Source organism: Schistocerca nitens, chromosome 4 (genome assembly GCF_023898315.1).
Source record: "Schistocerca nitens isolate TAMUIC-IGC-003100 chromosome 4, iqSchNite1.1, whole genome shotgun sequence".
In the NCBI taxonomy this organism is placed as follows: domain Eukaryota; kingdom Metazoa; phylum Arthropoda; class Insecta; order Orthoptera; family Acrididae; genus Schistocerca; species Schistocerca nitens.
The window spans coordinates 786,350,422-786,365,524 of record NC_064617.1 but is presented as its reverse complement, the minus strand read 5'-3'; the positions used below and the strand labels follow the sequence as shown (position 1 = coordinate 786,365,524).

General features: G+C 42.1%; 1 protein-coding gene across 1 annotated transcript in view; it reads right to left on the bottom strand.

Annotated features, from left to right (window-relative positions):
* The window catches only part of LOC126252566 (glutamate receptor ionotropic, NMDA 2B), an 874,952-nt gene that overhangs the window by 185,832 nt on the left and 674,017 nt on the right, over positions 1–15,103 (bottom strand). Inside the window, exon 7 of the mRNA XM_049953467.1 lies at positions 1,106–1,215. Coding sequence (XP_049809424.1) covers positions 1,106–1,215 — 110 coding nt within the window. The remainder of the gene's footprint in view (positions 1–1,105; positions 1,216–15,103) is intronic.

Here is a 15,103-nt window from a genome sequence, read left to right as displayed (position 1 = left end):
ACCATGCTATTGTCACTCAAGAGATATCGAAATCAGAATCAGTCTCCTCAGTTTCCTTTCTTTGTAGTGTACTCCACATAGCTTTGTTCGCAGGCATTGCTTTCTGTCTGTACTGCTTTTAGCCTACTTTATTTTAAATTTGTTGCTTTTTCAACAATGACTTTACTGCTGGAGGTGTAATCTCGCAGGGTTGTGTGGCTGGGGTATGGGAAAGGCGGAAATCCGCTGTACTCTGCTGTGTGCTTGGTGGCTGGGCCATAGGAAACAGTTTGTCACTTTTGGGAATCAACTGTATCATATTTTGGAATGGTGCATATATTTAAGGATTATACTGGCTACTTAATAATTTTCTCCATATAATAAATATGACAATAATGAATAATTCAGCAGAGTGAGCACAAATTTCTGTGTATGTAACACAAATTTGGTGGTTGTACCGTCAATGTATGCGTAAGTGTGACAAATGTTCTAGAGCTGTATGCACATTTATTGTCAGTCTGAATGTGCTCTTTTTCAGAATTATTTTTTCCTCCAAAGTGAAGTTTCTAATGGAGGAACAACTTATGATTAACTATTCCTAAACGATGGCAGCATAAATAACTGTAAGAACATTATTTTGTATTAGGTGTGGTTTCTTATGAATAGACAGAGTGTATAACATTTTTGGAAAATTTTCGCCGTTTCGGTTAGAGGAACCCTTACCCCACTGATGAGACGGCCCCCGAATATTCTACTTTTGAAGCCCAGCCAAGCGAGTCAGAGAGTGGAAGGTCCGCCTTGCATCGCGGTGTAAGATAAGAGCGTTTCTTAGTCTTATTGTGTTGTATTCATTCAAATGTGAAAGGTTATACCCAGTATTATATTTCTCAGATGCACTTAGTACAGCAACAGCTATACCCGTTTAATTGTGAAGCCCAATAAGACGCACTGCCACACCTACGCTTTGGAAAACCTCTATTGAAGGCCGTCGTATATATGGTGTGGGGAGGGAGTCGACGGTACTTGCGAATCGTTGCCGTGGGTTCAGAAACGGCGCCAGCCAGAGAGCAGGCAAAGAGCGATTTGTCTGGGTTCAAAGCAGCGCAGCGTGAACAGTGGTCCTGACCTTCATGTCGAAGCCGGAAGGGCTGAGCCACTCGAAGAGGAAGATGGTGAAGGTTGCCGCCTGGATCGCCACGGCGCCCACCAGCATCCACGAAGCCGTGTCGAAAGGCTCTGTGGAGAACAAAAATAAATGAGGGTTAATACACGATACTGGCCACGGCCGTCTGGCTGATGCTACACAGGATGTGGTCAAAAGCGAAAAACTTACAACTAAGAGTTTGCCATATCGTGAAATAACAGTTTGATAAATTTAGGTAGTCTGCACAGCTTCCAGCTTACGGTATCGTTTATGAATATCTATATGAGTAATAATTTAAATATTTGTTTGTAAAAAGTCATATATCTTCGAAAGTTCTTCACCGATTGCTTTGAAATTATGACACAACCTTGCATTCAAATATGCGCCTGTTTTTGTATTCCTAATGGAGTGCCATATGGTATCTGAATATATATTTTATATATAAAATAAACAAAAATGTTTTATATATATATATATATATATATATATATATATATATATATATATGTGTGTGTGTGTGTGTGGCGCTCCCACAGATGTATAAAAACACGCGCGCATTCGAATCCAATCTTGTGTCAATGTTTCAAAGGAATTAGTGAATATCTTTCAGATATTTAAGATTCAGAACAAACCAACGTGAGATTTTTGCTAGAAGCGTATCCCATTTAAATATTACACACACACACACACACACACACACACACACACACGCACACACCACACGAATATGGCGCTCAAGCAGTAATACAAAGCCGCGCGGGATTAGCCGAGCGGTCTCAGGCACGGCCGGCACGGTACCTCAGCGTGTTCGGTCAGAGGGCTAGCTGACCTCTGTAATAAAAAAAAAAACGGAGTTAATGGATCAACAACGAACTGAAACGGGTTTCTTTCGACGTCCGCCCGGAGCAGATACAACGAACGAAAACGAACAAAATGAGATACAAAAAAAGGCGCTGCAATCATGGACTGTGCGGCTGGTCCCGGCGGAGGTTCGAGTCCTCCCTCGGGCATGGATGTGTGTGTTTGTCCTTAGGATAATTTAGGTTAAGTAGTGTGTAAGCTTAAGGACTGATGACCTTAGCAGTTAAGTCCCATAAGATTTCACACACACTTGAACATCTTTTTTGAAGTAATACAGAAACACGCACGTATTCGAATGCGATGTTGTGTCAACATTTCAAAGCAATTGGTGAAGAACTTTCGGAGACGCCTCCAGACACGTCACCAGCCTGGAATCTCATTGAATGGAGTAGAACTGTCATCAGTGACGAGTCCCGCTTCGAATTCAGTTTCGACGATTTGCGAAGACATGTCTTTAGATGCCGCTGACTGCGATGGGATTGCAACCTTAATGTCCTCCGCCATATGACCCAGCAACAGGAGCGATGGTCTGTGGTGCGACCCGTATAGTTGTTATCTGCGGCACCCTTACAGCACAGTGGCACGTTAGCGACAGTCTACGACCTTCATGGCAAGCCATCCTGAGCTATGTATCAGTAAGATACTGCCCGCCCTCACACGGCAAGAGTTTCTGCCTATCTTCGTGCTTGCCAAACCCTACCTTGGACAGCAAATTCGCAGGATCTTTCCACGACTGAGAAAGTTTGGAGAATTATGGGGAGGGCCCCCCAACCAACTTGGGATTCTGACGACCTGCTGCAGCAATTCGACAGAATTTGACACGATGTCCCTCAAAGGGACGTCCAACAAGTCTATCAATCAGTACCAAGTTGAATAACTGTCTACATAAGGGCCAGATGTGGACCAATGAGGTACTGATTTGCTCAGTTTGTGACGCTCTTACTCTCGAATAAATCCTCCAGATTTTCTGAAACTGTCATCATTTGTTTGTCTGTACATATACATCACATCTACATATTTACGTTCCATTCGCATAATTCCTTAGCGGTGCCTCGTTTTTTCTTCTATTAGAGAAAAGGTGGTTGGGGCACTTGTGAAGAGCGACAGTTGTGAGGAGCGACAGTTGTGAGGAGACCCTGCCGAACAGGTAGCGGGCGGTCTACAGAGACACCAGACACGTTGCGCGCCGCAGTTCAGTACTGTTGTGGATTTAGCGGAATATACCAAGAATGAAGGTGTAAGTTATTAGCGGTGAGCCGGCCGAAGTGGCCGTGCGGTTAAAGGCGCTGCAGTCTGGAACCGCAAGACCGCTACGGTCGCAGGTTCGAATCCTGCCTCGGGCATGGATGTTTGTGATGTCCTTAGGTTAGTTAGGTTTAACTAGTTCTAAGTTCTAGGGGACTAATGACCTCAGCAGTTGAGTCCCATAGTGCTCAGAGCCATTTGAACCATTTTATTAGCGGTGAGTAAACGTAAACAAGAAGTGTAAAGAAAGTCTATGTACCAGAAACAACTTAGTTTTAGGTGAAGGCAGCCATACATGTATTCCGGACGTCGCGGTTAATGAAGTGCGAAAACACGTGGCAAACGCCAAAAGGCGTGCAAAAGAAACGGACACTTCAGTTTGTTCTGTTTACGCCGAAGACGTAGGGCCGCTGTTCAATCAAGGATACGACATCGTCACATCACTGCCATCACACAGGAGTGCAAAACGATCGCTGCAACGCATCAGGCAAAAAAGCATGGGATCTACGCAAGATCCGACCGATGCTGCAGGAATATTTCTGCAAGAACATCATTTGCTAATGAATAATGGGAGCAAATTTTTACTTGCAGACGACAACAGAGTACCAAATGATAGGATATTGGTGTTCGCCAGCGAAAGGGGAATACCCTGTTTAACGGACTGCAATTCGTTCTTTGTCGATGGAATGTTCAAAAGCTCCAGCAAGCAGTTTGGACAGTTATTTATTGTTCATGCCGATATTTCTAGTTCTGAGGAGGAAACAAACACAGTTCCAACCGTGTACGCCTTGCTACCCAATAAAAAGCGAGAAACGTACGATGGCTTTATCACAGCTGTTAAGAGCTACGTACCTGGATGGAATCATACAGCTATCATGATGGATTTTGAAGCTGCAGTCATCCAATCAGTAACACATTTGTTTCCTGATGCAAAGATTAATGGCTGCAACTACCATTTCAACCAGTGCTTGTGGAGGCGAGTGCAGAATTGCGGCCTTGTTGCTGCATACAAGGAAAACGAAGAAATTCGTTTTCACATAAGACTGTGTTCCACTCTGGCTCACATTCCACTCGACATGTTGGATGGCTATGGATTCAGGAGAGCACGCCATATAATGAAAAACTGCAGGATTTTTACGACTATTTTGTTGAACAATGGCTGGATAATGAAGACATCCAAGGGATATATGGAACTGCGCAGGAAGGTGTCACCGCACCAACAATGTTTCAGGATGGAATTGGAGGATAAATACATTAATTTCGAAGGTTCATCCAAATTTTTACTCCTTAGTAAAAATTCTCAGAGAGGACACAGAATAGACTATCATGGACACCAATTTGACCGACTAGTTTTAAATCTAGTTGGGAAGAGAAGAAAGAAGTCCGCAATTAAGACAGATGAAATAGTTTCTAAGGCCCTTACAAGACTCCAAGTTGACGGCAATGTAAAATCATTTCTTACTTTCGTGGCCTATGCACAGAAATTACAATGAAAAGGAAATGGCTGAAGCTACAGCAATACTTGTAAATACTGAAAAGGGGTTCAGTTCACGCCGATCACCCTATTGTAAAAATTGTAAATAAATAATCATCCTGTAAATATTGTAAATAAATATAATGGGGGACGAAGAGAGACTACCTCCTCATGGTGTTCCCTGGACACGACACAAAGTCGGCTAAATGTCTCTTGCAAATTGTAAAAGATTCACTAATGAAGTATGAAAAGTCATAGCTTTTCTAACAGACACAATCAACATTTTTCTGTAGAGAATTTTAGAAACAATGTGTCTTTGAGTGGACGATGAATACAGCTTGTTTCAATACATAAATTGCATTCCTTAACGCTAATTGCTAGCAGGACTCACATTAGACCTCAGTACACTTCCCTGCATGGTACGGGAAAATTGAGGTTTATTTCGAAACAATTAAAGAAAAAAGTTTCTACTGAGAACCAAATTCTTTAGTTGGCTCCTCATAATATAAGGTAAAAGGTTGCCACTCCTATCATATCAAATTTTGGGTGAGGGGTTGAAAGATGGAAAACATTTTCTGTTTCTATAGTTTCTGTAAAATGCATGGTTAAGTATGAGGTTGAGCGAAAATTATGCCCTATGTAAGATTAATCAGAACAAAAATTCCAATGAAAAAGGTCTTACGCATAACTTTGCGGCAACTAATGGTTGACATGATGTCGTGGGGGAAAAATCAGCTCTGATTTCTAATCTGACTAAGGCCACTCTTCCTTGCCCAAAAAAATTCTGAAATAATGTAGCCTGGCTGCACTGGAGGATGTCCCGGGCCGGCACAAGCCGAGCGCTCAGTCGAATGCCGGACATTTGCCACACCGGACATTTGCCACACCGGACATTTGCCACACTTGCCCATTCGCCAGGTAGCTTGAGTAGCGATCCCTCAGGTAAGGGACGCCCTTCCCCGCACTACCTCTGTCCGCTTTCAAACCGCCGTCTCCACATCTTACTCGATACAACCAGTACGTAAGGGACCTTCTTCTTCGACATCTTGGCCAAATACAGAGCTTCTTTTCCGAAATCGAAATATTTATAACTTTTGGGAAACGAAAGCAATACCGACGATTATGTCAGTATGTAATTAGTTCTGCCAAGTATAAATATAGATTCCTCTGTCTGTACGGTAGCTTCCTTTCACGATGAAATGAGAATGCGAATGTACGCTAATCATTTCTTTTTGATACTGCATTTGTGCCTACTTTAATTACTACAACTGCATACCCAAAAGACAATAGGGAAAGAATAAATGGGTTTGTGAATGTTTGGAAAGAAGAACGACGCACTCCATATTAATTTACTCTCTAAAAACATTAGTTAATAAGGTGTAGCTGGACAATGTTCAAAACGTAACTGAAAACACGTTCACTAAATAGAGATAAGAACATCTATGATTGACATGTCATCTAAAGTCGACTTAAAATTTAGAATGTTAGAAATAAGGACATGAAGTAATACAGAATGCTACGCTTGTAACGTATATTGTTGTTCTACATTGTTTAGCTCTGGTAATCACAGGGTCACAGAGAAAGAATCTTAGGTTCTGGAGGGAAAAGCCGTAATTGTAATTATCTGCACTACAACAGAAACAAGAAGGACAACTTAAGGAAAAATAATGTAAGCTCACAATCGACTTTGAAGCAGATAGTTCCTGTGACTTAGTATGGGCAGAAGTTATATTCGACAACCGGAATAAATTAATAACTGGCTCCTTTTACCGACCCCCTGTCTCAGATGAAACACTTGCTGAACAGTTCAAAGAAAGGAAAACTTGAGTCTCATCACAAATAGGTACCCTACTCATACAATTATAGTTGGCAGTTACTTCAGTCTACCTTCCGCATGTTGACAAAAATACAAAATGGCTCTGAGCACTATGGGACTTAACATCTATGGTCATCAGTCCCCTAGAACTTAGAATTACTTAAACCTAACTAACCTAAGGACATCACACAACACCCAGTCATCACGAGGCAGAGAAAATCCTTGACCCCGCCGGGAATCTAACCCGGGAACCCGGGCGCGGGAAGCGAGAACGCTACCGCACGACCACGAGCTGCGGACCGACAAAAATACATTTTCATACCCTATTGGAAATAGAAAACTACTTCCGTAATTGTTCTAAATGCTTTTTTTAAAATTATTTTTAACAATTAGTTGACGAGGCCATTCAAATTGCAAATGGTTACGAAAACACACTTGAACTCTTAGCCACAAATAATCCTGAGCATCACGACGGATACAGGGATTAGTGAACACGCAGTCGTAGAGAGGCTCACTTCCGTAACAAAGAAATTCACCAAAACTAAACGCGAAATATATCTATTTATAAAAGCAGCTAAAAATTCTGGTGACGTCTTTCCAGGAGGTAGTCTCCAATCCTTCCAAACTATGTAAATTAAGACCATATGTGGCTTAAGTTCAAAGAAATAGTATCAACAGCACTCGAGATATTCATACCAAATAAATTAATAAGAGACGCCCGCATCTCGTGGTCGTGCGGTAGCGTTCTCGCTTCCCACGCCCGGGTTCCCGGGTTCGATTCCCGGCGGGGTCAGGGATTTTCTCTGCCTCGTGATGGCTGGGTGTTGTGTGCTGCCCTTAGGTTAGTTAGGTTTAAGTAGTTCTAAGTTCTAGGGGACTTATGACCACAGCAGTTGAGTCCCACAGTGCTCAGAGCCATTTGAACCATTTGAATAAGAGACGGAACTGATCCTCCATGGTACACAAAACACGACAGAAAGCTGTTGCATGAGCACCGCAAAAGGCACGTATAATTTAGACGAACGCAAAATGTCCAAGATTGGTGAAGTTTTATTGAGGCTAGAAATTTGGTGCGGATTTCAATGCGAGATGCATTTAATAACTTCCACAACGAAACTCGCTCTAGAAATGTGGCGGAAAATCCAAAGAGATACTGGTTCCATGTTAAGTAAACCAGCGGAAAGGCTCAGTAAGTACCTTTACTGCGCGATAGCGACGGTAATGTTACTGTAGACAGTGCCACTAAAGTGGAGTTAGTAAATGCATTTTCCGAAATTCCTTCACCAAAGAAGACGAAGTAAATATTCCAGAATTCGAAATGAGAATAGCTGCAAACATAATTTAGAAGTAGATATCCCTGGTGTTACAAAGCAACTGAAATTACACTGTCAGTGACAGAGGAAATCATCAAATATGTTTTCAAAAAGTCTCTAATGTATGTATAAGAAAAGTAGGTCTAATACATTTGTGTCTGATGTTCTTTAGTAACAATTAATTTTCAGTAGTAAGCTCCTTGTTTTTACTGACCTGTTTAAAGATAATCAACAATTTAGTTGAAATTTTAATTTTTAAAGGACTATATTTAAATGTACTTAAGTAGATTTACATCTACTATAAATGTTTGCAGCTAAACTTAAATTGTCAACCTTAGGATCAGATCAGTTTTGGGATATCAATTTTAGATGCAATTCAAAGGTTCAGTTCCCATTTTCTTTTACAAAAGCGTATACTATCAGTTTAACAAAACATGATATTTTAGGTGATAGTTGCGATTCTGAAGCTTCAGAAAATTATTTTAGAACTCAAAATTATTTAATAGTATGGCCATAATATTGGAAGGTAGAAAAAAGTTATCTTAACGTGACAACAATAGGGATACTTTTGTGAGGCTTGAAACACTTTTTAATTTTTACATTAAAGGCTGATTCGCATCACACTTTGCACAGGCTTTGGACCGTGAAAATGATAAATGACCATCTACCATTCTGGCGTGTGTAAAATCAGCCTAAACACGCTGAGCTAATGTACACACTATTTACAATTACAACTTAATATTAGCTCCGATAATGCTGCTTCACTGTTTTAATAATTTTATCTCAGTAATGTGCGAGGACTCAGTGGTCTTCATAGCTTTTAATACATTATTTTTAACGCATTTTAGTCCAGTTTCTGAATATGGGCAATGGCTTTCAAGCAAAGCCTAATGTTGCCAGTCTCCTCATAATTCTTTACGATTCTATCCTGTCGTCCAGCTCCAAGTACTTCTTCTTCCTCTTCTTACCTTCAAGATTCATTTCCAATTTCATGTACATGCAGTTTGTGAGCTCTGATTCCTTTTTTAAGCACTCCACAAAATAGTTGATTCTAGGGTGAGGGTTTCCAATAATACTATTTATTTTGTTTTGCCACCCCTTCAACAACATTCGTCGTTCGGTGCCTTTTTCCGTAAGTCCCACATTTCTATTGCGATATCCTTATTCTCTAGCCAGTTATCCACAAAGTAGTCATGAAAATGAGAGAACCTTCCGGTATCAGGAGCTTCTGCATGAATCTCAATCCATCCATTGCTTACGTCCTCCGGTTTTACAACTGCCAGCGCTGCACAAACGCTGACGTGAAGTCTTAAATCCTCGTTCTAGCGGTACTCCTCAGTTAGACCGAGAACTTTAATTCTTCTCCATAAACTCTTCTTCATATGGAAATAGAATCCATATATTTCAGTTGTGGGAAAAACTTGACGATTCGTCGATATCGCAGCTGCCTCAAAGTTCACCTTTACTTGTTTAGGACACCACTCAGAGACTGCCTGTTTTATCAGACAAAACAGACGAACATATGTGTCTTTCTTCTTATTAGAGAGCAGTGCAAATACAATAGGAAGAACGTTTGTTTCTTTAATCGGGCCTCCTAAGCCTACGTGTAAGGTGAAGGTCTGTACAAACTGCTTGCTGCATCTCTTAAATGTTCCATCCATAAAAAATGGGCACATGTTTTTAAAATTTCTTTTCCTTTGCTTCCACTAAAAATCATTATTATCGCCTCTAATCGATCGTCTTCCAGAAGAAAACTACTGTCATCTCCCATTTTTAATAGATCTTCATGAAGAGTTCTTAGGCTGTTGTTGATTCCCCCGCTCTTGACTCCATCGACGATGCATGGTTCTCTTCATAGATTCTGAATCAGGCATCACTGTAACAAAGTCACAAACTGTATTATGTAAATTTCCCATTTCATCCGCGTATATCTCCGATCACTGTGTAGTTTCTTCTCGAGACCTTCTCTCCGCCCTTTCCACTTGCTTACTCACTTTCAGAGCTGCATCGTCAGGTGGTCCACAGAGATGTTCTAATACGCTCAACGCTTCTCCGTTCCTCGAAAGCAGCTTTCCGTTGCAATGATCCGCTTTTCGGGGTAAGCACATCCATGTAACAACACCTTCTTTAGATTGCCTCTGTTTAAGATACGCGTAACCTTTGTAATGAGCAGGAGGCCTGCCCTTGTTTGTTGTAATATCTTCCATACTGATGTCACGTTCGGAACTTCGAAAGAAAACTGGGCGGCCGGGTGAGGAGGAGGAGGAGGAGGTGGAGGAGGGGGGGGGGGACAAGGGACCCGAACTTTCGGAGCAGGTAAAACCGTGGCAAATGTCCGCCGTGGCAAATGTCCGGTGTGGCAAATGTCCGGACACCGCTCAGTCACACCAAGCGGCAGCAGGTAGTGGCCGAGCAGGTAGTAGCGCAGCATTTTCGACACAACCTATGCCGGTCCCTCAGTATCCCGGATTTCTCACAAGTGTCACCACATTCGAGTTTCTCACAAGTGACGCTTCTCACAAGTGTCTACAACTCCTCCAAAGGGTCGTCAGGCGCATTTTCTCTGATGTGTCAGAGATATGTGCAATTTAGTTTTTGCGATATGTAGCTGGAGTCACGGCAAGGAAATATTGCTCATGTCTTTCATGCGACGTCCAGTGTCGCAGGAAAGCGTCGGTTTCTTTCACTTTACAAACAAAAGGATTTTTAAAGTAGAATTTTACGTGCTCATTCGATATACTTGTCCCAAATTAGTCTAGTGCGGTATTCGTGTTATCGATATGCATTGACAGGGAAAGTAAAAAATGAAGAATAGCCAGTACTCCAGCAACGACTGAGTAGCAGTGCAGTTGCATGGAGATAACTGTTAGCACAGGCAAAGGCGGTGGGGTTGCTGCTGGAATACTGATTATTCTGAGGGACACGAAGTATATAAACCTTGTTAGCAAACATGGAAGTTGTATTTATGATTTCGTTGCTTAATGGCTTACGATTAGATCTACTACATTATCTGAATTTGTAGTAACAATAAACAACGCTCAAGGTCAGAGACAGGGGGGGAAGGGAGATGTAAAGAGGGGTGGGAGGAGATTGACACAGAAAGGGGAAAGGAACTGATGGACAGAGATGGAAGGAAGGAGGAGGAGATGGACAAAGAAAGGGCGAAGAGTAGATGGACAGAGACGGGGCGGGGGAGTGGAGATTTCGTCGTATGTCCAATTCTGATTCATATTAAAGACGAGTGATATCTCTTTTCTTTCTTTACATCTAACCAAACGGAGCGACAGCAACGCGGGGCCGGAAACAGCTACTGAAACTACATGGGTGAAGGGAGTACGTAATGTTTTTTCAGTGATTAGAATATCGAATCAAATTTACAAAGAAACTAACTTGTCAGTATAACGCTGCACAGCCTCTGGTCTGGAGGCAAGCACTGATACGGTTGGGAACTGTGGCATAAAACCATTTTATACTCTCGTGAGGCAAGCTGACCTACAACAGATGTAACTCTGTCCCTGAAATGCTGGATTCTGAATACTGGGAGAGGTCTGGGTGATCTGGTTGGTCACGAAAGTATTTTAACATCAGGAAGAAAGTTCATAGAGACACCTTCCACGTTTAGACGAACACTGTCCTGTTGAAAAATGGTCTCACGATACTGTCGCATGAGAGGTTACACACAAGGACGCAGGATGTCCGTGACGTACTGTCGTGCTGTCATATTTCCCTCGGTTACTACAAGTCGTGACCTGAAGTCACACCCGATGGCTCCATGACGACAGGAGTAACACAGCTCTGCCTCTCCAAAACGTTGAAAGCATGGGCCTTATTCCCACATCGCTGCCATACTCTCTGATGATGTTCATCCGAGTTAGTGCAGAACAGCTATTCATCGCTGAACACAATATGACGCCAATCATCAGCAGTTAAGGCTTCTAGATTACGGTACCACTCCAGACGCAGCCGTTAGTGTTGTGGCATTAGCGGCAGCTTACACATTGAACGGTAATTTCCCAGTCTGGCTGCTGTTAATATCGGAATACTGGTGCGGAATGACTCAGAATGTAGCCGGGAGTCCATTACTTGTAACTGGATGGCAGGTGCAGATGTGCTTGATGCACAATACAACGATCCTTCTTGTGGTGGTTGATCGCGGTCCACCAGAACCCCGTCGACGAGAACGCCTTTTCTCACTTTCCCACGGAGTTCACATTGGGCTATTGTCACATACGAATGCTGCACAAAGCTGAATGCAGCGAGACTCGATCAGACAGCCGAATGAAGGCCCACAATGAGGCCCCTTTCAAAATCTGTCAGCTGGTGATAACGCTGTGTCACCCAAGTAACGAGCGGCGAACGTGGCCCATGTGGTGCATGAGAAAGAACGTACTGAGGAACCCATAGTTATTCTGTATGGACGTTTTCCATAGAATCGAAATGGATGTGATCGATTTTCCGAATAAACCTGATGACGGAGTGTTAATTTCAAAACCCATTAGTAATCAACATCAGTAGAGCGCAGACTGAGCAAGTACGTTATTTTTCATGTCATACGATAAATTTAATTTATACGAAAGTAGCATTACCACGAAGTCATTCCCTGTCTCAGCGTGTTCTCCATCTGTAATTACCACGACGTCGGAGAAACGTTAAATGTTTATCTTCTTCCCTTCACCAGCATGTCGGTTCCGAGTTATACGACATTTCTTAAACTCATAGTATATGGAACTAGAGATGTGAAATTCCGGTTGCTGGCGGTCAACAGTGACAGGCAATTCAACGAAAACAATACTGTGATGCTGGTACTTGCCCAGTTGCAACGTAGATGTCATTCTCACCAGCAAACTCGGTTGATCAGTACCGACTAGACCGATTCCGTAGCTGAGTGATCAGAGCGGGTGACTGCCGTGTGGAAGGACCCGGGTTCTATTCCCGTACTGCTAGGAATTTTCCTCGCTTAGAGTACTGGACAGGGTTCCACTAGACTCGTGTTGCCAACTTAAATTGCTATTTTGTTTAAGATTTTTTTTGAGACGTCAGTCTTCTGACTGGTTTTATGCAGCCCGCCAAGAATTCCTCCCACGTGTCAAGCTCTTGATCTCAGAGTAGCACTTGCAACCTACATCACCAATTATTTGCTAGATGTATTCCACCCTCTGCCTTCATCTACAGTTTTTAATCTCTACAGCTTCCTTTAGCACCATGGAAGTCATTCCATGATATCTCAACAGATATCCTGTCATCCTGTCCCTTACCATTGCCAGCTTTTTCCATATATTTCCTTCTCCGATTGTGCACAGAACCTCCTCATCCCTCACCTTACCATTCCACTTAATTTTCAGCATTGGCCTGTAGCACGCACCTCCAAATACTTCGATTCTCTTCTGTTCCGGTTTTCCCCACAGACCGTGTTTCACTAACATACAATGCTGTGCCCCATACGTACATTCTCAGAAATTTCTTCCTTAGATTAAGATCTATGTTTGATACTAGTAGAGCTATCTCGGCCAGGAATGCACTTTTTGCCGGTGCTAGTCTACTTTTGAGTCCTTCTTGCTCCGCCCATCATTGGTTATTTTTCTGCCTAGGTATCAGAATTACTTAACTGCATCTATTTCGTGATCATCAATCCTGAATTTAAGTTTCTCGCTGTTCTCATTTCTACTACTTCTCATTACTTTCGTCTTTCTTCCATTTTCTCGCAATCAGTGTTCTGTACTCTTTATACTGTTCATTCCATTGAGCAGGTCATGTAATTCTTCTTCACTTTCACTCAGGATAGCAACGCCACCAGCGAATCATATCATTGATATCCTTTCACCTTGAATTTTAATTCCACTCCTGAAGTTTTCTTTTATTTGATTGCTTCTTCGGTGTACAGATTGAACAGTAGGGGCGAAAGATTACACCACTGTCTAACACCCTTTTCAGTCCGAACATTTCGTTCTTGGTCGTTGACTCTTATTATTCCCTCTTGGATCTTACACATATTGTATATTACTCGTCTTTCCATATAGCTTACCCCCTATTTTTCTCATAATTTCGAACATGTTGCACCATTTTATACTGTCGAACGCTTTTTCCAGCTCAACAAATCCTATGAACGTGTCTTGATTTTTCTTCACTCTTGCCTCCAATATCAACCACAACATCAGAATTACCTCTCTGGTGCCTTTACCAAATGTTCAAATTTGTGTGAAATCTTATGGGACTTAACTGCTAAGGTCATCAGTCCTTAAGCTTACACAGTACTTAACCTAAATTATCCTCAGGACAAACACACACACTCATGCCAGAGGGAGGACTCGAACCTCCGCTGGGACCAGCCGCACAGTCTATGGCTGCAGCGCCCTAGACCGCTCGGCTAATCCCGCGCGGCGGTGCCTTTACCTTTCCTAAAGTCAAACTGATGTCATCCAATACATCCTCAATTTTATTTTTCATTCTTCTGTATATTATGCTTGTCAGCAACTTGGATGCATGAGTTGTTAAGCTGATTGTGCGATAATTCTCGTAGTTGTCAGGTCTTGCAGTCTTCGGAACTTTGTGGATGATATTTTTGCGAAAGTCAGATGGTACGTCGCCAGACTCATATATTCTACGTACCAAAGTGAATAGTCGTTTTGTTACCACTCCCCCAATGATTTTTGAAGTTCTGATGGAATGTTATCGATCCCTTCTGCCTTTTTTGATCATGAGTTCTCCAAAACTCTCTTAAACTCTGATTCTAATACTGGATTCCCTATCTCTGCTACATCGACTCCAGTTTCTTCTATCACATCAGACGATTCTTCCCATAACAGAAGCCTGCAATTCTATTCGCTCTCTCTTGTGCATTTATCAGTGGGATTCCATTTGCAATCTTAATGTTACCACGCTTGCTTTTAATTTCACCGAAAGTTGTTTTGATTTTCCTATACGCTGAGTCAGTAGTTCCGACAATCATTCCTTTTTTGATTTCTTCACATTCTTCATGCAGCCATTTCGCCTTAGCTTCCCTGTGTTTCCTGTTTATTTCATTTCTCAGCGACTTGCATGTCTTTATTCCTGAATTTCCCTGAATATTCGTGTACTTCCACATTTCATCGATCAACTGAAGTATTTCTTCTGTTTTCCATGGGTTCTTCGCAGTTACCTTCTTTGTGCCTATGTTTTTCTTTCCAACGTCTGTGATTGCTGTTTTTGGTGATGTCCATTCCTCTTCAACTGTACCGCCTACTGAACTATTCATTATTGCTCTGCCTATACTCTTACAGAACTTCAAGCGTGTC